Below are 25650 nucleotides of genomic sequence, written 5' to 3'. Positions count from 1 at the left end.
CTCAAACTTTGAAAAATGCAAGAGCCGAAAGAAAACTACGTTTAAGTACAAAGCTTAATAATAAAAGATGTAAAAAAAATGTTCAACTATCAATTCCATCGGGATCAGCCGGTAACGTTGTACACGAAAATACGAATCCTCTAGAGCCTCATCTAGTGGCCGCCAGGGTTCGTATTTTCATGTACAACGTTACCGGCTGATGCCGATGGAATTGATAGTTGAAATGTATTTTTTTTACATCTTTTATTGTTAAAATTTGTACTTAAACGTAATTTTCTTTCGGCTCTTGCATTTCTCAAAGTTTGAGACCGATATTTTATGTATAAAAAAAGTTCGAACGTTAAAAAAATGCCGAGGTTCAGAAAGAAGATAAAATATATTTCAGTGAAGTTCCTACCAAAATGCAGTACCTAAACGTACTTTATTGTACTCTAATACATTTTCCAAAGTTTCAGCTCGATATTTCATTTACAAAAAAAGTTCTTAGGTTCAAAAAAAGATTCAGTGAACTGATAAAGTTAGGTCGGTAATATAGGTATTTAGCTGTGTCACATGCCCTTGATGAGAAAAAAGAGCTCGTGCGTTTATAAGTAAATCATTCCTCAAATATTAAAAATGATATCTACTAACATTTGTCACATTTTTTTATACATTTATTTGAATCGCAGTTATTAGCCATCGATATTATTTGAAATGTGAAATACTTTTAGATTCAAAAGAACCAATCTTTGCTCTGAAAAAATATGTATATTATTCATCGTCGCTTTCGCCGCTTGCGATTCCGTAATCGTTCGTATCACTATCGTTGCTCAAATTTTCGTAAAATGTTTAATGTCCCTTCCCCCTTTCTCGATTTCTAATTTTTTCGATGTTTAATGGGCTGATAAATGAACAAAAATCGACTTCATAGGTTTGGATATTTTCTTGCATGTAATTTAAAACTTCAAAAACAAGAAAAAATGTTTACAAAATTTCTTTATCAACATTTTATATCTGTTTCTTGTGGTCAATGAAAAGTCCTCTTTTGTTATGGCGGGCATGATTGCAAGTGACTGCAACGTCTGAAACCAAAAAATCAAACGGGATTCAATAGAGTACATGTTTGGCTAGGGAATAGACTACGATCATTTATGTAGGTCAATAATTTACAAATATGCGGACCTTAGGATTTTATTTTTCAAAAATCTAATTTTTTTCAGTTGAAAATCAAGATGAAAATTAAAGAAGATCTTTATCAATCTTCTTTATAATAGTCTAAGTTATAGCTATTGACGTATAGAAAAACATATTAAAATTTAAGACCGATCGGTTGAATACTTTTTGAGTTACAATACCCGCCAATCGTAAAAACACTGTTTGAAGAAAAATGCGTTTAAGTTTTGTGAAACAATTTTTCGTGTGTAATACCTTCTCACCTTATTTAGTTATGTCAGGTCTATAAAAAATCCCTTTTGACTCTTCAAGCAGGTAGTCAGATAGTAAGCCGAGGGGGACCGAATTATGGCGAGGGTATTATGAATAACCGACAAAAAAACCATGTACTTACGTGTAGAGAATTGAAATTTTCAGGGAATGTTTGAATAAGATAATAAAAAAAAATTCGATTTTCTGACCCCGAGAATGAAGGCGGTACCCTCAATTGCTGTAAATCATCGTACTTCGCTTTCGTTATAGGATTTCCTTGAGGATACAGTAGGGGTATGTGAAGGTTATTGAATTGTTCTTCACCAATGTTCCTCTGTTTGATATTTACTTCTCGATCTGTTTGATCAGCATATTGCATGAAGATAGGAAAAAGTTGATTTTTGCGATAATCAAAAGATCGTGCATTAAACCAATTTATTTTTTCTTTTGTTATAGTCATTTTTCGATTGACTATGCCTTTTTGTAGCTCCAGTGCGGAAACGAAGTTTTCGCTTGTCATTTTTGTGACCTGGAATTTTTTTTCTTTCGTGCATCAGAAATGATCTGAATCCAATGATCTGGATAGTAAACAATCGCGTGAAGTTTGCTCGATCTCTAAATATCTCCGAAACAACCATCGTAATTGTTGTAGCTATGGCCAGACAAGAAGCATTTTTGAGTAATTGACACCAATTCACTTATCTGAAGACATTTCTTTAGAAAACGCGTTATATTGATATTCCGATTTAGCCCGCCTGCTAAGTCGGAATACATGATAATTTGTTTGGTCCACGGCTGAATGGCTTTTTGGATATTAACTAGCAAACACGATCAGATTTCTAGGGCTCTTCTCGTTGCAACATTTTCACTCCAAATATACATGTGACCTTAAAAAAATGCAAATTTATCAATTTTTGTTCTTATGAACCTTTAAATTAACCCAGAATTTTAGTATACAATTGATTCACGTTCGGATACCATTAAAAACGATTACAGTGCTAGACATGTCAATCGTGAATCTTCGTATTTTACGATCAGACCTTAAGTTTACGACTTCAATCGTAAACTTCAATACGAAAATCTACGATTAAAGCGTCCAAATCATAAAATCGTTTATAGTTGTAAATTTTCAATACGAAAATCTACGATTCAAATATCCAAATCGTGGCAATCGTTTTCAATCGTAAACTTTCAATATGAAAATCTACGATTGAAGCGTACAAATTATGGAGATTGTTAATAATCGTCATTTACGAATGCGGAAATTGACGATTGAAAAATTGGTGATATTGGAAATTATAAAAATGTATAGAAGAATAAAAAAGCTAAGCTTTTGAATTATTTTTTAGATAAATAGAGGAGAGTACTCGAATATGAGATATTCTCGTAATATGAGAAAGCGGGGTATCAGCTAAACTAAGAGACCCACTCTGTTGGTTCTATCATTAACTTGTAGCCCTTGAAGAAAGATGTAATTTTGCGGTATAGTCCATTTTTCATTGGGCTTCTAAAGATTATAGGGCGAACTTTTTATGAAGTCGATGGTGGTCGAGTTCTTGGAAAGGAATTCTTTAAGCCCTATTTATTATTCATTAAATATGTATTTAGCAGTAAAGTTTGCCTGGAGTGATGGGGATTGATTAACTACCATCGGCGAGAAAATTCGAGTCCTCTGGCTTTGACGTTGAATAATTATGTGAAGAAAAAAAGGTAGAATAATAGAAGAGGTATCGCTTTAAAGGTGCAAATGTTGTACGTTAAAACCGAAAAGTAATATTCCAAAAAATTATTTGTAGCTTACAGATCTGAAAATACGATGATAAATGAGGAAATTTGATATTTTTTAAAAACAGTGAACTTTGAAGCATAGTTTTTTATTGAAAAAATAATAGGAAAAATAAATGAAAAAATTCATGGTGGTACATTAAACATTTCTGAAAAGATTTCCGTCGAAAAATTTGCAAAATATAAATAATTGTTTGTTTTTTCTGAATAAATATGCGACCGCACTATCTTCAGTTCTAATGAAGATAATGAAGTGATTTAAATTGGAGGTAGTTAGTTGAGCTATCTGTAATAATTTACAATTTGAAGGAAGTATGTGCTTCTTGTTGTCTTCGTACAAATTGCGATATTTGAAGTCAGTTTTTTATATAGCGAAGCAAGTGCGAGAGCCTAGCGTGGTGCCGTTTTTTCAGGGGACCACAAGAAGCACATACTTCCTTCAAATTGTAAATTATTACAGATAGTTCAACTAACTACCTACATTTTAAATCATTTCATTATCTTCATTAGAACTGAAGATAGTGCGCTCGCATATTTATTCACAAAAAACGAACAATTATTTATATTTTGTAAATTTTTCGACGGCAATCTGTTCAGAAATTTGTAATGTACCACCTTGAATTTTTTCAGATTTTCCCTATTATGTTTTCTATAAAAAACTATGCTTCAAAGTTCACTGTTTTTAAAAGCTATCAAATTTCCTTACTTTTCATCAGATTTTCAGATCTATAAGCTACAAATAATTTTTTGGAATATTACTTTTCGGCTGATTAACGCACAAAATTTGCACCTTTAAAATGAGACCTTTTTCATTAACCTACCATTTTTTCTTCACATACTTATTCAACGTCAAAGCCAGAGGACTCGAATTTTCTCGCCGGTAGTAAGTAGGAAAATATCGATAGCGTTGAAATTTTTCATTGTACAGGTCAGGCATAGTAAGTGTATAGTTGCACGGTGTGGTTCTCATAATATGAGATACCTGTGGTTTTTATAACACTGGCTGCGCGGGGGAAATTGGTTACAAAAGTGTTTGTGATTACTGCAAAAACTAAATAACTAAAACATAGAATTAAGTTTTTCATTAAAAATAAGACTTTATTTTGCATTTTATTAGCTGTTTCCTGGGCTCCTTATGACAAACTAAATTTCCTTTAAAATGACCTATATTACTTTTAAATTCAGTACATAGAATTCCGACAATCATGCCAGAGTTGGTATCTCATATTTGGGTACTCTCCTCTACTTATTTATAGCGATGGTTACTTTTTAATCATTCACGAAGAGAAAAATTAGCGTTTGAAACGACGAAAGGGCATCGTCGTTCAAAGCAACGACTTCACCGTCGTTGGCAGAGGACTTAAAGCGTAGTAAAAGAAAAATATGATCCCAGATCCTCTCTACAGAGGACAGACAACTAAGAAGACAAAATTCCCAGATCCTCTTCACAGAAGATCGAGGCGTAGGATGAAAGAACCCGAACCTCTTGTCAGAGAAACGAGAAGAATAAATTAAAACAAACAGGATCCCAGATCCTCTCTACAGAGGACAGAGATATGAGAAGAGGAGGAAAGTAATCAGACATAAGATAGAAGTAACAAGAGATTGTAAAAAAGAGTAGTAAGAGGTAAAAAACAGAAAACTAGCAATTAAAAAGGAAATTCCCAGTTCCTCTATACAGAGGACCGAGACGTAGGAGGAAAATTCCCGATCCTCTTGACAGAGGACCGAGAAATGAGAAACAGAGGAAAGTACTAAAAGACTTAAGATAGAAGCAAAAGAAGTAGTAAAAAGAGCAAGAAGAAGTAAAGAAAGAAGGCTAATAAATAAGAGGGGAAATTCTCAGATCCTCTAGATAGAGGACCAAGAGAGAGGAGAATACCAAACTTACAGAAGCTTGAAGAGCAGAAAGACCAATCGCTAGGTTGGCTATAGCCGGAGACTTCCTCATCTTAATCCGTAGTTAATTTCCGAATTTCTTTTATTTCACTGACACTCTGGGCAAAGTTAAATAAGTCGAAGTCCTTTTTCTTTTTGAACGGAAACAGGTGTTTCATAAGTCGAGGTTAGGATTGCGCAAAATTAGTAAGTCAGGGTTTCAGAAGAATAAGTCATGGTTTATTAGTCGGTCTTCACACACCAACAATTAATGTCCTCGACGCACAACAGGAAATTCGGTAAGTGATCGCTAGTCGGAGCGTCCCCTTTACCAGGTGGTGACTGGTTTGGTACTGACTAGGAGCTCGCCGTGAGCGAAGGGGTCAGCCGTCTCGATTTATCAATGTATCGATTCATCGAAGGTCGCGGCTGGCACGCTGAAATTCAACTGAACTGAACTCATTGACTTGTAAATGGGTATTTAACCATAGTTAAAATAGCGTTCTGTTGCAGTCTGAATTTTTTAAGGTTAGTTAGGAGCTGTTGTTGAAATTTAATTGTGTAACAGAGTTTCCTAAAAGCTTGCTGGGACATTCGTCGTCTCAGCCGGCTGCCAAGGAATTTCACATTTCCGAAATAATAATCAAATGTTGCGTGATTAGTTCAAGGCAAAGTGAGAAGTATACGCAATTTTGTGCAGGAAAGAAAAATTATAAAAACCAAACCGCTCTTTAAAAAAAAATCAAAAATCCATAAATCCAAAATCCATAAATATTCAAAATTCGAAAAAATAAAACTTGTACTGAGTTGTGCTCTACAAATGCAGTCTTTATTCCCTCTAACAAAGTTACGTGAGATAAAAAGTTCTAATATTAAAACTCAAAATGTTAAACTCAAAAAACATACAAAATCCAAAAATAGTCAAATTCCGAAAAAATAAAACTTGTACTGAGTTGTGTTTGACAAATGCAATTTTTATTCCCCTCGACAAAATTACGTAAGATCAATAGTTTTCACAGTAAAACTCAAATGTGGAACTCAAAAAACATGAAAGATTCAAAAATAGTAAAATTTCGCAAAAAATAAAACTTTTGCTGAGTTGTGCTCGACAAATGCAGTCTTTATTCCCTCTAACAAAATTATGTGAGATCAACAGTTCTTATATTAAAACTCTAAAAATCATAAAAGTTTAAAAAATAGTGCACGTCAAAATTTAAACGTGCACAGTTGTCCCTTGGAAAACTTTGCAGGTGCACAGATGGTACTTGGACAACTGTGCACATCGAAATTTCCACGTGCATGGTTGTCCATCTGGCCATCGATGTGCACAGTTGGGCACGTGCAAATTTGATGTGCAAAGTTGTCCCCATCCCTCGCTAGGGTACCATCTATGCTCTGTGGCCAACAATGTGCATATTTGTACCCGTGGCTACCCGCGTACACAGATGGTCTCGTGCACAATTTTTCATAACTCCATTTGTGAAGCACAACTCAGCACAAGTTTTCGTTTTTCGAAATTTAATTATTTTTGGGCTTTCTATTTTTTTTGGAGTTTCACAATTTGAGTTTTAATATGACAACTACTAATATTACGTAATTTTGACAGAGGGATTTTGGATTATTTTTTGGTCTTAAATGTTTTTTGAGTTTGACTTCTGGGTTTTAACATGACAACTGTTGTTCTTACGTAACTTTGTTAGGGGGATTAAAGACTGCATTGGTCGAGCACAACTCAGCATACGTTTCAGTTTTTAGAAATTTCATTATTTTCGGGTCTTGTATATTTTTTGAGTTTCACATTTGAATTTTAATATGAGAACTACTGATCTTCTGTAATTTTGTCAGAGGGAATGAAGACTGCATTGGCCCGGTACAACTTAGCACAAGTTTTAGTTTTTCGAAATGTGATTATTTTTGTATCTTTTCTTTTTTGAATTTAACATTTTGAGTTTTAATGTAAGAACTGTTAATCTCCCGTAATTTTGTTAAAGATAAAAAAGACTACATTTGTCGAGCAGATTTTAAGATAAGTTTTATTTTTTCAAAATTTTTCGAAGTAGAAAATTTTTTGCTTTTTATTTTTTTTTTTCATAGAGCGGTTAGGGATTTGAATTTTTCTTTCATGCACAAAATTTTTTATACTTTTATACTCCGAGCCGCCTAGCACAACCTTTCTTTCTGCTCTAGTAAGAAATTGCGAATCAAGCAAAAAAAAAACGTTTTTCAAAAATTGTGCCCGTAATTTTGGATTTAGAAAAACCGTTTACGGCAAAAATGGGTAGAAGTCTAGCACAATTTAGCACAGCTTTCCTTTTTTGAAAAAAATAAGTTTGCAGATCTAAATTCCGGGACATAAAGGATTAGGATCCGCTGCCCTGCAATACATCTATTTTTTCAATGTGGCCAAAATGTGAACTAGCGAAAACAGGTAGGATTTTTAAGGTGCATTTTAATTTATGCTTAAAAGCAATTTTTTATTATTTTGCATAGCTTAAAATAATAAGTGGATGAAAACAATGAACATGTATCAGAAACTAAGTGTTACATGTGGAATTTTCATCTTATACAGCGAAAAAACACGTTTTATGTTAAAACTGTTGTTGTAAAAAAAAAATTTATTTCAGTAAGTTATATATGTTTCAACACCTTATAAGCTTCAATTAAGTTACCCTGACATAAAAGTGACCTTAAAATAAATTGTTATTAATTTATAAATTAAATATTTAATATCTAAAAAAATCTGCCCGCTGTGCGCGCGGCTCGCGAGTGTGAGGGCGCGAAGGGCGCGTGATTGTGGGTTGCTCACGCTTCGCGCTCGATGATGTATTTATCTCGCGCTCACATTTTTACTTACCTCGCGCTACGCGCTCGGACATTATATTTTTTCTCAGATTCGTGCATTCGCACATTCGCGATCGGTCTTTGCATTTCTCCCACTTTCGTGCGGAGACCTTTCAAAATTAAAGATCAAAGAATCAACAACTGTAATTTTGCGATTGTGTATTTATCATGATTAATTTAATATTTGTTTCTTCTTTTGCGGTAAATTTTATTCTTGACTGCACTGAAACATGTATAATTTTAATATATTTATATCATTACAATTCATAATACCCTACCGATAGAAATTTCACATTATTCTAAGGTTCCTTTTGTATTCGTCACGTACCGGCCGGGCAGAGTTATTTACAGTAGTTGGCCATCCTGAACCCGGATCTCCCTTTTTTAATTTCTCTTCAAATTATTAACACCTTTTTTTTAATCGGTGTATTTTCTCATTATACTTATTTATAATTATAACTTGTATACTAATATACAATTTTCTAGTTGAATTCAAAAATTTTGTCTTTTTTGGCGTATCTCATTCCATTTACGAGAAATGTTGGATTAATTACAATTTTAAGCATTTAAAAAAAAGTTAGATATATAAAATCATCGGAACCCGTAGATTCCGAATTATTATGTTTTTATGTTTTAGGCTGTTAAATATGAAATTTAAAAAATCTGCTTGTCATTTATGATCGTATTTTTTCAATTAAGAAAGGACATTTTAAAGCCTTCAAAGCATTTAAATATATCTACCTGAGTGCATGCGGAGAATTTCTCAAGAGCTTCTCGGAGCCTTGAGAATCTTTAGCATATAGTCTGAGATTTCTATCAGTAGGGTATGCATGGAAATTGAAACAGTCTTATTCTTATTGCCTTGTTTTTATCATTATATTCAATCTTGTTATATTTTTATATTCGTAACAAATTTGTAAAACTTTTTTGGTTGAATAAATTTTATCTCGCTTATTCTCTTAGCTTGTATCGTTGTATTTAAGTATAATGTTTTTATTTTCAATGTTATTTTTAAAAATGAAACAAAAACAACTTATCACTCAAAAAAAAGTAGTTCTTGAAAAATTTGATATTCTTTTTTGGGTGCACAATTTTTGTCAATCTATCTCTTTTCGTATCTTGCTTTGTTTTCCAAAAAATGGAATTAATTCTTTTTTATCAGTTTTTTTTTGCGATAAAAATTTGAATTTTCTATTTTTTGTTAGCAAAATTTAAAAAGTTATTTATACAACTTTGTATGGCCTTGGAAAATTAACGTTTTCCTTTTTTTTTTTTACTTTTTCCCATATCACGCTTTGTTTGGCTTCAAATGTTAATTTTCGTTTGAGTTTTCGGATTTAGAAAATGCTATAACTTTTTTCATTTTTATTTGATCAAAAAAACTAATGGGGATAAATTGTTCGTATTTTTATCTACTATTTTTTCTCTAGCGAAATAGCCTGGCCCATTTAGGTCTATAAACAGAGTCGATTTGAAACAATATAGTCTCGGAAATAGTCTGAGAGATTTGGGTCCTTTTCAAGATCCTTTTAGTGATCCTTTTATGAGTGGTGCGACGGTAATATAATGTTCCTTTTGTATTCGTCACGTACCGGACGGGCAGAGTTATTTATAGTAGTTGGCCGTGGCTGATCCGCTCTTTCTTTTTAAATTTCTCTTCAAATTATTAACACTTTTTTTTAATTAATGAATTTTCTCATTATACTTATTTATAATTATAACTTATATACTAATATAAAATTTTCTAGTTGAATTAAAAAATGTTGTCTTTTTTGGCGTAACTCATTCCATTTACGAGAAACGTTGTATTAATTCCAATTTTAAGCATTTAAAAAAAAGTTAGATATCTGAAATCATCGAAACCCGTAGATTGCGCATTATTATGTTTTAGACTGTTAACTCTGAAATTAAGAAAATCTACTAAATTTTAATCCGAAAGCTTAACAAAGGACCCTAGAGTGTCGGCTAACTCTATTGATATAGCCTCTCTGCTTGTCATTTATGATCGAATTCTTATTTCAATTTCAGCCTCTCTGCTTGTTATTTATGATCGCATTTCTATTTCAATTACGGAAAGGAAATTTTAAAGCCTTTAAAACATTTAAAAGAACTATCTGGACCTTAAAATATATCTACCTGAGTGCCTACGGAGAATTTCTCTGAGCTTCTCTGACCCTAGAGACTTTTTAGAATATACTCAGAGATTCTTTTCGGTAGGGTGCTCTAACTTTTTTAAATTTCTTGAAAAAAATCTGGCTAACGACTCTTTCTTCTTTTTTATATATCCTTATGAAGTGTATCAAAGAGGAACCCAATCGAATAATTTCTTCAAATGTTACCGTGTTTACAGACTACAACGAGAACAACGGCAACAACGACGACAGACAGACACCGACGTAAAAACTATTTTTTCTGACCCTGGGGGTCTCAAAACGTCGATATTTGATGGAATCCGCGAAAGTTATTTTTCACATAAACCCAATACCTTTTCATTAGGATGAGAATGTTAAAAATTATAAACTGAAAGTTACCTTAGGTTTCATATTTCATTTCAGGTCGTCCATAATTCATATTTTTTGCATATTTTAAACCAAATATTTTGCTACATCCATTAAATAAATTTTATCTTAGCTTATGTTGTGTTGAAATTTATACGATATTATAAAAATAATTATTTTCTTGAAAAAAAAACAGTTTTAACAGAAAATGTGGTTTTTTCAGTGAATACGATAAAAATTCTATACGTAAAACTTAGTTTCTAATAATTTTTTATTCTTTGTATTAACTTATTGTTTTAAATGGTAAAAACAATAGTAAAATTTTTTTTAAGTTCAATTTAAAATGCAACTTAAAAATTCAACCTGGTTTCACGAGTTCATGACAGCTGCGCACCCAGGACTTCAGATCCTAATACAGAGCCAACAGTTTTCTGTAGTCCTGAGTCCAGGGGAAAATATTAACACTAAGAATGAGAGCGCCGAAGAAGTTTGAACTAAACCATTAATATCGAATATCAACTTCTGTATACGTAATAACAATATGTGCGGGAACTGCGGTTGTCACTACAATGAATTAGTTCCCACCCACCGTCAGTCTCAAAATCGGTGCTATAGAAGAGTTTCACTGTAATATGAATAAAACTACTATAGTAATAAGGATTGCTGCATTTCATATCTTCATGATTTTACTCCCTAAGTGTGAAATGTGAAATTTTTACTTTTTGAATGGGTGAAAATGATTTCAGTCTGAAAATATTAGAATTAAATTTTTCCACTTTTTGGAGTAGTAAAATTTACTATTATTAAAATAAAATTTCCACTAGCATTCAATTAGTGACATTACTGTCATTCAATTTGTATAATTATTCCGCGTAACAAAAACGGCAATAAATACTGCTAGTTATTTCAACTTTTAAAATACTTTATTTGTTCGAAAATCTACAATTTTGGAACAAATTGCATATTCTTTTTAAATCCTTAGGTATTTCCTTTACGCACAAACTTTCTGTCTGTTGCTCTTTCACTCTGACGTGCTAAAATGAGTACAAGTGAACGGCACACCTATTTTTATCAAGTCTCGCGAATACTTATTTTTTTGTATCTATTCAGAAGGTAATTCATATTTGGTTGTTTCCTTTAATTGGAGGCTCCGACCTCCAAACGCCTTGACGGAGCCTGCGTACCGCGGCTCCCGCTGATGTTTTACCTTGAACCCCACCAGGTTTCCTGCCCTGGACCCCGTAAGTAGTTTGTCGTAGAACTTGTATTCGAGCTATTTTTGCAAACGAACTTACCATGGTCAGTCCAAAATATGGTATGTTAGACGCGTAAACGTACACTGAAAATTTTTTGAGCAAGCAGCTGTCTTCTTAGTGGCAACGCAGCGCCACCACGACACTTGGTGCAGTGGGCAGATCACATTTAAGTAAGCTATAGTACCAAACGTGCGAGCAGATCCTTTCCCGTGTGTTGGGAACGCAGCAGTCCCGCAAAAGAGAATGAAATGGCCCCACGAGTATAAACTATATGTATAACTCCCCACGAAACTCGGCGTGAGGATTCCGTGCTCCCTCCTAAAGGGAGCGTTACTGTACCAATACTGTTGGGACTACAGCTGTTCCAATGTGGGAACACAGCGTTCCAAATATGAGAAAGAATATGTACCAAGTTGCAGGCGAGCAACGCGCGACGCATTTGGTGTTCCAGCTCCACCACGTGGGCGAGCAGCTCGCCCAAAAAATTTTCAGTGTATATGAGGCGGTCGCTCGAAGAACGACTTCAAGCGACTTACGACTGCTAATTCTACCACAACTTCAACATCTAGCAGCACCCATTGTTTTGCAAAGAAAATCACAACGAGACAGGTGGGAATAAACAAATAATAAAAAATAACATTTATTTGTTTTTTATATCATTAAATCAAATAAATACTTATCTCTTAGTATTAACTTTTTCTCGTGTTTTTATAGCTATAAAACATATTTTTAGTAGTTCTCCCGAAAAACTACCTAAGTGCTTTTGCATAATCTCTTACTAAAAATATTGTTCAAAATTTTTTATTTGAAGATTTTATGCTTTAAATCCTTTGTTCGACAGTATATGTCTACAATAAATCAACAAAAAATGAATTAATTATATTTAACGATGAGTAGTACAATGTTGAATTTTCAAATCGTTTTTTCTCCAAACGATCAAATTGCACTTAGGTCGTTCTTCGAGAGAACGCCTCATATGATTCTCGACTCGTGTGATTCTCACCCTTGCCACTCGTTTCGAGTCATCTACTTCGCACATTTGTCCCGTATCAAAACATCAAAATAGCCATTTTGAACATAGTATAGTATCAATATATTCACGATTAGTCAGAGTAACATTCATCACTCAAACCTGAAAGGGTTATATCAGACATTGACTAAAGAAAAAATGAATATCTTCTAAACTAGAAACCGCCATTAGGACCCTTTTCATCTGGGCGTACGCAAATACTTTTTGAACGTTCTTTTTTAATACTCACTCACTAAAATAAATGTAAAAAATGATATCACTATATACTATTTTTTAGGTTTTGACCATGTTTTGTATAACTATTAAAAAAAATCCAAGAAATTGGAAATTTCTTATGCGCTAAATGTCAAATATATTCTCAACGTGTAGAAATTGAAAACACTTGTGATTTATATGCAAATAATGGTATGCTTGATTCCTAGTTCAATTTATTATTTGTCGTTCTTTTTGTTGCTTCGAGTCATCAGCCATATTGTTTTCAAACTTTTACTCGAGTGAACCCCGTTTTACATCATAACCACGGACTAAATCCAGTGACTGATGATATGAGAATGTTATAAGTTAATTTAATAGGATGCTTAAAACCTCCTGCGATGGGGTTGTGGGTACACAATTACAAGCATGGGGTAGTTTGGAGCTCTTCTCTTACCGCTTCCTTACTTAAACAACGGCCGCGAGCGTTGGATGTGAGAACAGTCACATCTAGATGCTTTCTTAGAGCTATTATTATTATATATTACGTATATTATATATTATATATTATTTAAAGTCTCAGACTTAAGTTGGTTACAGCCCAATATGTCGAAGACATTTTTTGTTTGAGTTGAATTTTTATTTTAAACAGTCTGCACGGTACTGTCCCGGTTTATATTATCAGTCACGGTCGCATTTTTGTAAGTGTAATCAAGTGATCTAATGAGAGCAATGTGCCTAATTTGACATATTGGGGTAAGCCTAGTTTTTACCCCATTACTCACGGACTGGGTTTATTATTATAATTTGATAGAAATATGAAATTAATTTTTAGACGGATCCGAAAGTGGTGCAGCTTTTAGGAGAACTACACACAGAGCTTCGTTTAGCAGCAAACACCAGATTAAGTGGACAGCTCGAATCTCATCTACCAGTATTGAATCCACCGGCAATAGGTGAGTCGTACGTTCGGTACTCGTGAGTAGAGCCCGGATCTTCAAAACCTATAATCCTAAAAAATTCTTTTATTAAATATAAAGGGACTCACAAGTATTAAGAAAATTTCCGTTAAACTAACATAATATACATTTTCAAACTTATTTTTATCTCCTGAAGCTCAATATGCAAACCAGAAATAAGACATTCCGAGAATATTAGAAAGGTGGGCATTTTTAACAAGTAGAATTGCCTGTTAAAAAGGTTTCCAAATACAGTGAAACTCTGAGATAGAGCCCTCCGATATAGTTCTTCCGAGAATTTACGCCGCGCCAAAAGTAGGAGTGAATGGAGCTGTGCGGGGTGAGCGTCGGTCGCTCAGGCGTGAACAAACAAAAACATTTTCTACGAAATGGCCCTCTGTATGGTTAATCCCAACCTCCTCCAATCCCAGGACCGGCCGAGTCTCAGATCTTCACTGTAATATCATTGAAGATTCCAGATTTCAAAGTAAAAGTGAACATTATTCTTTTATATTAAATTCCTTATTCTTCCAGTGCGGCGAACTTCAGTGAAAGAATTTAATGATATAATATAAATAAAGGGAGTTTTTAATAAAAAACATAATGCATTTCTAATAAAAATCATAGGAGGTGTTGGAGATATCCAGAGCTAGGCATTCATTGGCGAAAAAAGTAATTCAAGTGTGTTGAGAAGAAATTAAGTGTATTTCAATATGTTGTTCGTGGCGTTTTGCGATAGAAATATGAATCTTCTTCATCATTTTCGGACCCCTAAGCCACAAAACAAAAAATTAATATTTCAATTTGTATTTGAATTCAATTTAAAGGTTTTGTGAATTATCTATTGTAAATGATCAAAATTACCAATTACTCGTATGTAATTTGTATTTTCTGCCAGATACAAGAGGTCGAATCACAAATTTATTTCAATTATACATCCAGAGTAATTTCAATTATTTCTAAGTTAGTTTGACGAGAAGAGTTAAGAGGTGGGGTGGAGGACTGCGCTTTAGAGTTCAGCAGTTAATGCTCTGTGCAGTATACTTATATCGTGCATGATGCAACGCTGCACACTTCTCCTAAGCTTAAGGCTGCGCATTACATTCATCTGATGTATAGGGCTGCGCAGTAGAATTAGCGGCGCAGAGAAGTTGTACAGTACTTAGAGATGTGCAGTAGTCTTCAATGGAACATGCATATCAGTATCATGGCTCTCGTATGCGTAGTACGATTATGAAGTACATAAGGCTGCGCAGTGATGTACGACGCTTATGGATGCGCAGTTGACTTCTATCGTACATTCGGTTGCGCAGTACATTTATGTTGTAAATAGAATTCCGGAGAAAATTTCTGCTTTACCTGGGGTTGCGCAGTAGACTGATACGGCACATAAAAGTGCGAAGTACAATTCCATGTTACTCAGGTTGCGCAGTAGAGTTCGTTAACAAATGCAGCTGTGCAGTGAACTTCTACGACACTTAAGGATGCGAAAAAGGCTTATGGGGCACATGAAGGTACACTATCAGTGTGTCTAGTGCTCATAAAAACCTGAAATTCTCCTTGAGTTTTTTTGAACCTGGAAAACCTGGGATTCTCCTTGAATTTTCAAGAAAACTTTGAATAAATTTTCTTTAACCGCTACGTCATTCAAATGTGAAAAGTAATTAGAAGTTTTTAGTCGTATATGAAAGAAACATCTCGTTCAGAAGAAATATTGCTACACTCTACCGAAAAGAATCTTTGAGTATATACTAAAATTTCTTTAGGTCAAAGAAGCTCAGAGAAATTCTCCGCAGGCACTCAGGTAGATATTTTTAAAGGTCCAGGAAGCTCGTTTAAATGGTCTGAAGGCTTTAAAATATCCTTTCCGAAATTGAAATAAGAATACGATCATAAATAACAAGCAGAGGGGCTATCCCAATAGAGTAGCCGACACTCAAGGGTCCTTTGTTAAGCTTTAGGAATAAAATTTAGAAGTAGAATTTTTTTAATTTCATAGTTAACAGCCTAAAACATAATAATTCGGAATCTACGGGTTTGGATGACTTCAGATATCTAACTTTTTTTTAATGCTTAAAATTGGAATTAATAGAACGTTTCTCGTAAATGGAATGAGATACGCCAAAAAAGACAACATTTTTTAATTCAACTAGAAAATTGTATATCAGTATATAAGTTATAATTATAAATAAGTATAATGAGAAAATTCATTAATTAAAAAAAAAGTGATAATAATTTGAAGAGAAGTTGAAAAAGGGAGAGCGGTTTAGCTACGACCAACTACTGTAAATAACTCTGCCCGCCCGGTACGTGACGAATACAAAGGGAACATTATATTACCATCGCACCACTCTTAAAACGACCACTAAAAGGATCTTGAAAATGACCCAAATCTCTCAAAAAATCTCAGAGACTATTTTGTTTCAAATCGACTTTGTTTATAGACTCAAATGGGCCAAGCTATTTCGCTAAAGAAAACTCAGAGATTTCTTTCGGTAGGGCACACAAGTTTTTTATTTATCAAGATGTCATTTATTTCTTACTCATTACAGAATAAAGCGATTTCTGGGCATTTTTTGTAGACTTTACCAATTTTTGTATACATTGAAATTAACAGACTTTAACATTCTGATATTCAAATAACAAATTATAATAATTATTTGTTGAAATTTTCAATTTCAATTCAGTTGAGCCAGCATAGGAACTTTCGGTAGAAAATCTGACATTCGGTCCAGTTCGATTTGGGGTACTTTCTAGGGACTTTAAAATATTAAGTTTTCGAAAATGTATTGAACTTTGAAATCGGTAGTATGGTAGCACTGACATTATGGGCTGACAAAGCCATGTCAATCATGTGTCAACGAATTCCAATTAAAAAATAGAATACATTATTTATACAACATACATCAATATTAAAAAAAATTAATTTATAGCTCAATCTAGTCCGAAAAGACGTTAAGAATTTCTGTTATTTGAGGAGTAAACGTAGATCAATAGTCATGTTTTCTATTTTCACGGTGGGTGAAAAGTTATCTACACTGATCTGTGGTTACCATCTCTTTGAAGATAATACAGATTCCTTAACAAGTTGGACTTCCATTAATACCTAACATCTGACAAAACCTTGCGTGTGTTTCTTAAAAAGGATTCTTTTTTTAAATCTTTCTGGTAGCTTAAAGGAAAACCACCCGACCGGAAATCGGAAGTTCTGTAGTTCGATTCCAAGCGGAACGAAGGAGGTCTTTTTTCAAAAAAATGTAATACAGGGTGGACACATGTCAGGGAAATGCTAGAGGGGACGGGGGAGGATTTTATCAGGGAAGTAAAGGAAATGTCGGGGAAAAGAAGTAGGTGTCAGGGAAAATAAAAATTGATATGCTTTAATATTATTTTGTAAGCACTTCCTAATATCAATATAAATATTTTTCTTCAATTTACAGTCTTTAAAAATAGAATTCGATTCTTAGTTTTTTATTTGTAGTTATTTATTTGTTGATAGTTTGGGTACATGTCCTTTACTTAATTAATCCATATATTTTCTATATGGCGGCTTGTGAAAAGAACTGCGTCGCGTCGCATATAATTAATTTTGCTGTTGGCTAATTTTTCGGATATATCGATACTGAGTTTGTGGAGGATGTGCTATGAGTCTCTGTAAAGTGATTTGGATAATTAAGGATGGATACGGACCTTATTCTTGAGTGGGATTCATGAAGGTGTGGTTAGTGCGTTTCTATCCTCAAAATATTATAACATATTAGAACGTGGACAATGTTATAATGTATTAGTGATTGGGCGCTGTATGGTTGTAGTAGTGAAGTTCCTAGCATTAAAGGGTTTTAAATTGTATAATAGACCGTAACAGAATTGTGAAGTACATTGATAAAGAGCGATTGAATTTTATTCGGTGAATTGATGGTTCAGTGAGAGACGTGTGTGTTGGTTGGAACACTGGCACATAACCAACCTGTGTGTGTATGTTTTCTTAGACGAAGATACTGTTTTATTTTCGGTCGTGCTTGTGCAAATTCACCTGCGAATTCGACGAAAAGTGACAACATAGAAGTTGTTTTTAGAAGACAAAATAAACAGTCGAGGGCAGGCAGTGGATAAAGGCTTTTAGGAAGTGAAACATATGATTGATAATATTAAAAAAGGCTACAAGGTCATTGATGGGAGAATTAACATAATTTTCGGTATGGCAGAAGTTGATGGGGAGAAAAGGGACACTGCAAATAAGATGAGTGAGTCTACAAACTTTTGGAAAATTATGAAATGTTTTGACTCTGAGTTTGTGCTGGAAGGTAAACTATTCTACAGAATTAGCAAAATATTACAGAACAGGACGAATCCGAGGACAATAAAGTTAATCTTAGACACGGAGATGCAGACGAGAAACCTATACGAAGCGATATATACGGTATTGAAGGGCCAGAGAATGGGGATTCTAAAGGGAATCAGATGCACTCCAGACAGAAAAAAAATCAGAAAAAGGAACTTCTGAATCTACACCAGGATTTGACCAAGAGAATGTTAAGATGAGAAGCGGATACTTAAATCGCATATCGGCAACGAGTACCTGTCATAATCAGAAAAGAAGACAAGAAGAAAACTGGTGGAAGAGAAGAATGCGGAGCGAGAGATAAGCTAAGTATTTACTATCAGAATGTAAGGGGGAATGTAACAAAGATGGAGAAGATTCGTTTGTCTTCAGATACTAACAACTTTACCTAATTTTATGAACAGAAATTTGGTTGACCCCAAGGGTTTAATCCACAGAACTATTCGAAATAAATATACTTGCTACAGAGATGACAGAATTGGGAGAAGTGGTGGGGGATCTATTATAGCAAAAAATACACAATTGAAGTCAATAGAAATATCATTGATTAGTTTGACAAATCATTGTCCTAGCAGGAATATTGTTTCTACAAAAATGTCTGAAAACTTCTATTCATTAAAATAGATGTTTAGACTTAGTTTTTGCGAATACTATGTCAACATTAAAAAACACTTTAGAGAGTACAGTGAATGAGGATGAGCACCATCCAACTTTACTTACAGATTGTAACTGCGTGACAAAAGATGCACTTTGTAAGTTTAAGATAGATTGTCAAAACAGATTTGATTTAAAAAAGGAGAATATTTGTGTCTATACTTAAACTTAGCTCATATTAATTGGAATGAGATGTATAAGATGAATGATTCGGAAGATCCGTGCACATATCTTTATGACGTAATACTAAAGGAAGTGTGCTAAACTATTCTTATTCGAAAATATAATTCCTCTGCCAATCATTATCGTGTCTGGTTTTATAATAATTTAAAAAAATATTTAAAAATCAAATCGAAATTTCGAGGTAAAATAAACAAATGGGCTTCTGCTACAAAGTCTCGCAATGAAATTTGCACAATCGCTCAAAAATGGCCAAAGACGATCATAAAAATTACTTAGCAGATGCAAAAAACTCTCCACAGGGTAATCCTGAGAAGATTTGGAACATAGTCTTAAAGTTAACAAATGAAACTAGGATTCCTGGAATCATGATGTATGAGGGCTCAAAATTGTATGAAGAGGGCGAGATAGTTGAGGCATTTGCAGAATACTTTGAGAGCTTTTATGTGGAAGATGAAGATAATATTGCTCTCAAGAGTAGAATTTATCCATCGCAATGGAAAGAATCCAAAGTGTGTCCAGTTTTTAGGGGGGGGGGGGGCAGATCTGACCTAAAAACGTCGTCCTATTTCAATTGTAAACAATTTTTTCAAAATATTCTAGATGTATTTAGCTGATACTATTACTTGATATCTAGAACCATCATTAAATTCTGCTGGGCACGGTTTCTTACCGAGAAAATCTACATTTACAGATTTGAGTAAATTCACGGAGTATACCTCGGAAGCGCTAAAAAGTGGGGAGCAAGTTGATGTAGTCTATTTCGATTTCTCAAAGGATTTTGACGAAAGTGAACCACAGTCTATTATTAATAAAATTAAATGGCCTTAATCTACCGTCTAATCTTGTTATACTTATTAAGAATTTTCTAAGAAATAGGAATCACGATATTCAGTTCGCAGGTCACTCTCTTGAAATTTATCAGCTTAAATCAGGAGTTTCGCAAGGCATTGGCATAGGCACATCGATTTTCACTAACACTATGGTATACACTACTAACACACCTTTTCAAAGACCTCACAGACTAGATTTATTGGGTGAAAATAACCTTTTAAAATTTGAAATGGACACTTGAAGGGGAAATCAGGTATAAAAAACTAGCCGTATAGGTAGTGCTGAAAAACAGCACTGAGTACGCACTGGCCAGTGCTTTTTCTTTGCTTTTTCCGTGCGTTTTCATCGGCAGGGAGAATGATCTGGAAAATTTGTATGAATGGTGTATGAAGAATGAGCTGACACTTAGAAAAAATTTCAGTGGTTAAATATTGTAGAACTGTGAATCCATGAAACTTAATTACGAAATCAATAACGCCCAATTAAGTAGACTAGAATGCACGTGCGATCCAGGAATAAGTTTTAACTGGCAATTAAGATTTAAGGATCATATTCAAATAGTGAGTAGACAAGCCAGAAAAATGCTTGGATATTTGTACATGACGTGTAAGAGTTTTAAGGGAAGGGAAATGTTAATATTTGTATCACACGCTGAGACACTTGAAAAGATTAAAAAAGATTTTTGAGATATTTGGTCTTTAAGGGGAAGGGTATTTATCCTGAAAGAGGTAGCTCATACCTAACACTTCATACACATTTTAATATAATGCTATTGGAAAGTAGAAGACCACTTGAATACCTAAAAATGATATTCAAAATATTAAAAGGTAAAATGAACTGTCCAATTCTACTCGATAGAATTCATTTTCGAGTCCCTTAGGTTGATACACAATGTCAAGAGCCTTTCTATACTAAAATTGATAAGGCAAGTAACACTTATTACTCTCACGCATAGGATATGTGTAGGTTGATATATGATCTCTGCAAGACTCGCTGAATCATTTGATTTGTTTAACTCTACAATGAGTAATTTCAACGCAATTGCAATAAAATGTATACTAAGTAGAAAATAAAGGAAAAATAAATACTGTAATCTGACTGAATTTTAAGAGTGATATGTAGACAATAATATACTTTAAGCATATATCAAAGCTAAAAAAAATCCTGTAATTGGTGTAAAAACTGCTGGGATTTTAATAAATATGAATATGAACATACTGCCATGTAAAGACCATTTTTCTGGCTTGCTTCACCATTTTACTTGGCATATTGTTAAAACCTTATTCCCTTTTGTAATATTTGCCTGTCAGATAAGTTCGTTTAAATTTCAGGGAAAAGTCGGGGAAATGTCAGGGAAATTGGAAGATTTAATTTTGTGGCCACCCTGTAATAATAATATAATAGGGTAAGTGAATTTTTTTTTTATATGGATACGTGAATATAAATATTCCATCTCTGAATGCATTAAAAGTAGGGCTATAATTTTTGCAGTGGATGTTTGTGGAAAGTTACTTACGATGAACCGCGAGTAAAACCTACCCTCAAAGTTTATTGCGCAAATTATTTAATTAGTGCAATAACTTTCCACAAACATTTTCTAGAAAAATGATTGCCCTTCTTTTAGTGCATTTGGAGACAGAATTTTTTTTATTCATTTATTAATATAAGTGACCGTTTGCACTTACCTCATTATATTATTATTCTATTTTTAATCAGAAGGTGGGAAACCACGCCTTTTGGAATTTGTACCGAGCCGCTTGCGATTTTAGTTGCCCTAGATTTCACGTGAGCGCACTTGTCACTCTATAAGAGGTCATATCGGAAATATTTGTTTCCAATTTTTTGCACGAGGCTTCATCCCCGTATGTTTCATCACTATGCTTTTTAAAACAACAGATTAGAAAACATTACAAAAGATTTTCAAAGGTTTTAAAATATTTCGAAGATTTCAAAATACTTATTGAATGATGAATGATTTTAAACGGTTTCCAAAATTATTAGAAGATTGAAAAAGATTTCACAAAGATTTCAAATAAAGTGAAACTCTTCAATAGCCTTCCCTTCTATAGCCCTTCCGAGAATTGACGCCGCGCCGCAGGTAGGTGTTCGTTTCAATTTATGTTATCAAATTCCATTGTTGATGTAAATTGCAATAACAGTTTATTTGAGATTTTGAGATGAGGAGCAGTCTCCAGCAAGACCGATCTGCTTGCAGAATTAAAAAACTCAAGTGATATTATTAAATAGTTTTAAGATTCCATTCTTCTTTCCCGCTTTAATGTAAATAAGTGGTATTTTTACAAAAATCTATAAAAAATCATATTTTTCTATAACAAATCACGAAAATATACGACTCAAAAAACGTAACTCAAATTAAGAATTTTCTTTATAAAAAAATCTAAAAAAATACCATTTCAAAAATCTCTACATTGTTCTGATGAATTTTTCATTTTCCCTGACCAAGAAGATTAATTTTCTATCAAAAAGAAAAAAATTCTCAACAAAGGACGTGAATTTTCAACTAAAAAAAAAAAAAACAATTTCAACCGAAAATGAAATAGTAATATTTATGGTTATAGTACAATGAGCACTTTCAATAGATCCCTCCAAATTTAAAATAAGTCATGGCTTCAAATTCGTGTGATTCATATGCTCCGAATACTTGACCTAGAAAAAGTATTTGCTGCTTATTGGTAAACAATGAGGCTGCGTGATGCAATTCCACGGCATTTGTGGGTGATCAGTAGAATTATAAGGTAGACAAACTTGTGAAGTACAAGCATATGGCATTATAACTGCGCATTAGAGTTCTTTAGCACATGCAGGTGCGCAATGCACTTTTACAGTACTTACGGATGGACAGTGGACTATAAGGTACACAAAAGTGCACAGTACGGGTAAATGATACCACAGCATCGCAGCAGGGTTCTTTAGCACTTGCAGCTACTCAGTGCAGTTCTACGACACTCATGGAGGCGTAGAAAACCCATTATGCACATACAGGTTCACAGTACAGGTCCGTGGTATTCTGGTTGCTCAGTAGAATTCTGAAGCACACACTGCCCAGTTCATACCATATAACTTAACTGTGTAGTTCAAGTACCACGGACGTCTACTAGGTACGCTTAATTGCTAAATCTACTGTGCATCCGTAAGTATCGAGGAAGTGCACTGGGCAGCTGCATGTGCTAAAAAAATTTAAAGCATCACGGATATTACTTTGCATCCATATGTGCTTGATAAGTACTGCGCATCCGTAGTATCGTATAAGCAGACTGCTCAGATGCGTGTGTTAAATGACTACTGGGCAGCCCGAGTAACACGAACCTGTATTGCGCTCCCTTATAGACTTTATAAGCCTACTGTGTAAGTGATGTAGAACTGCACTGTGTAGCCGTATGTGCTAAGAAAAAAATACGGCGCAGTTGAAATGCCACGGATATTACTGTGCGCCATTATGTGCCGTAAGAGTCTATTGTGCATCCTGCTGAGAATCTCTAAGTGTCGCAAAACTGCACTGCGCTACCCTATTCCTGTAAAAACTGTATTGCACAGCCTTCACTATAGTACAACTTGACTGCGTAGCCCTCATGCTGCTTCTTCTCACATTTCTGCTCCACCCCACTTCAATCAACGCTATACCACTCTAACCCAACCAACTTCGTTTTAATCCCCTTCACTTGACTCGAATCCACTCCAACTCCACTCCATACTCATTCTATACCACTCCAGTACACTCTTTTAAAGCACTTCTGGCAAGTTAGTGCTCAAATTTATTCTGAAGTAATAAAAATTATTTCGACTGTGCAATTGAAATAAATTATTAATTGAACCTTGTGTATTTAGCAGAAAATATAAATTACATACAAGTAATTTGTAATATAATTAAATTAAACGGAAACAAACGCAATTTGTCTCATATGTAATTCCTATTACATTTAAGTGAAATACATGTAATTTGTTGCGAGTATTTAACATACTTTGTGCCCAGCTCTGCGGATATCACACCTAAAAATTAACTCTGATACTCATGTTCCAGGGTTTCATTAAAACTTGAAATTTTTTTTACGGATTTAAGAGGAGTGTCTATCATCCTCCACGCAGTGCCCCAATTATTGTTTATTTTCAAAATTTCTAAAAATTGAACCAGAGGTGTCCAATTCTTTCAAATTGATAGCCTATGCTACTTTTTTTAAATAATCACATAATTTTGATACATTTTTTCTAATGTTTAACAAATTTCTATTTGCCTCAACAATTTTGATCTGCTCAAGCAGTTATTTTTCGATACACAGTCAAAAACATGATTGTGTGTGTTGTATTTTATTTCATTTTTTTTTAGTTATTGAAACAAAAACTGCTTGAACAAGTAAAGATAGTTTAAGGCGAAACGGTAAGTTTGGCTGAGCACGGCAATGACTGCAGTGATATCTAAAAGAAAATCGGAAATACAGTCTAGTGCCCCCTGGCAAGTATGAAGACAACCTCATACCCGAAAATTGGTAGGATTCGGTTGGTAAAATTTTTGACCTGTTAGAAAGAGAAACTTAGCAACGAGAGAGACAGACAATATTCAACCATTTTTATCAAACCATGTTTCTCGGCTTACCTGCTCAGCTGAAGGGAAATATAGCAAATTGACAAATGTCGCGTCTACACAATATGCGCGTGAAATATCACATAATGTTTTCGCATCCAATAAGAAAAATAATTAAATGAATAAAATTGTGTTTATAAATTTTCTATGCGCCCACATAATCTGATTTAACGAACAAAACACGTTTTTGGGTAATTTTGCAATTTATCACGGAGAAAAATCGTAAAGCTAAAATATAAAATATTTGAAAGTTTCATATTCCTCCAGCTCGACAATTTAAATAAATTTTGTTGAATTTAATAATGTGTTGCTGTTCATATAATCGAAGTGAGAGCTATTTCGTATGTAATGGTCTTTTTACATTCCCACCCTAATGAGAAGGTATTGGTTTTATGTAAAATTTCATTTTGTCGAAACCGACAAAATGAATCTCGACGTTTTGAGACCCACGGAGTCAGAAAAACGATTTTTACGAAGGTGTTTCTGTCTGTAGTGTGTATTCTGTAGGCACGATAACTTTCGAAAAATTTATCAGATTGAATTCTGTTTTGGCACACTTTTTTAAGGTCTAAAAAAAAAAGAACAAGTTCGCAACCCAGCTATTTTGGATCAAAATTCAAAATGTGAGCACGTTTTCAAAATGTTTGAAACCACATTTTTTCAAGATTTCAAAATTCTGTGAACTATGAACAAAATTAGCACGCAGAAACTCAAACAATTTATCCTCTTGACTTTTTTCTATAAAAAGAAATTGATCAGAGTTAGAGCATTTTCAAAATCCGAAAAAATAAACTAAAATGAACATTTTAAGCCAAAAAACGCATGATATGAAAAAGGTCAAGAAAAGAAAAACGTTGAATTTTTTCCTAAAAAATTAGATTCAACATAAATTTGTTAAGGAAATTTCTCACCAATTGTGGATAACATTTCATAAAAAATTCTGAGTGGATTTCTGGAAAGACATTTGATTAACATTTGATTAACAAACTAGATTTAAAAATACTGAAGATTATGAATTTTTACATTGCAAACAATACTTTTACATCAAAATTTCTTAAATTTTCAGTTGAAATTTTTTCTTTCGCTAGTAGATGCAATTGCCGCACTATGTGTGGGAATCGTCATAATAATGGCAATGACTAATAAAACTATCTCATCTTGTGTGCGCCAGATACTTTTATTGAAGTATAACCTTCTAAT

At 33.7% G+C, this 25650-nt stretch overlaps 1 protein-coding gene across 2 annotated transcripts in view; it reads left to right on the top strand.

The window, feature by feature from the left end:
• LOC117181858 (cyclin-dependent kinase 12) overlaps window positions 1-25650 on the top strand; it is a 137723-nt gene that overhangs the window by 72187 nt on the left and 39886 nt on the right. For both annotated transcript variants that reach the window (XM_033374863.1, XM_033374862.1), the window contains exon 10: window positions 13720-13840. In XM_033374863.1, coding sequence (XP_033230754.1) covers window positions 13720-13840 — 121 coding nt within the window. The remainder of the gene's footprint in view (window positions 1-13719; window positions 13841-25650) is intronic.

The sequence above is a fragment of the Belonocnema kinseyi genome, chromosome 10 (genome assembly GCF_010883055.1).
Source record: "Belonocnema kinseyi isolate 2016_QV_RU_SX_M_011 chromosome 10, B_treatae_v1, whole genome shotgun sequence".
Lineage (NCBI taxonomy): Eukaryota > Metazoa > Arthropoda > Insecta > Hymenoptera > Cynipidae > Belonocnema > Belonocnema kinseyi.
This window is presented reverse-complemented; position numbering and strand designations above follow the sequence as displayed.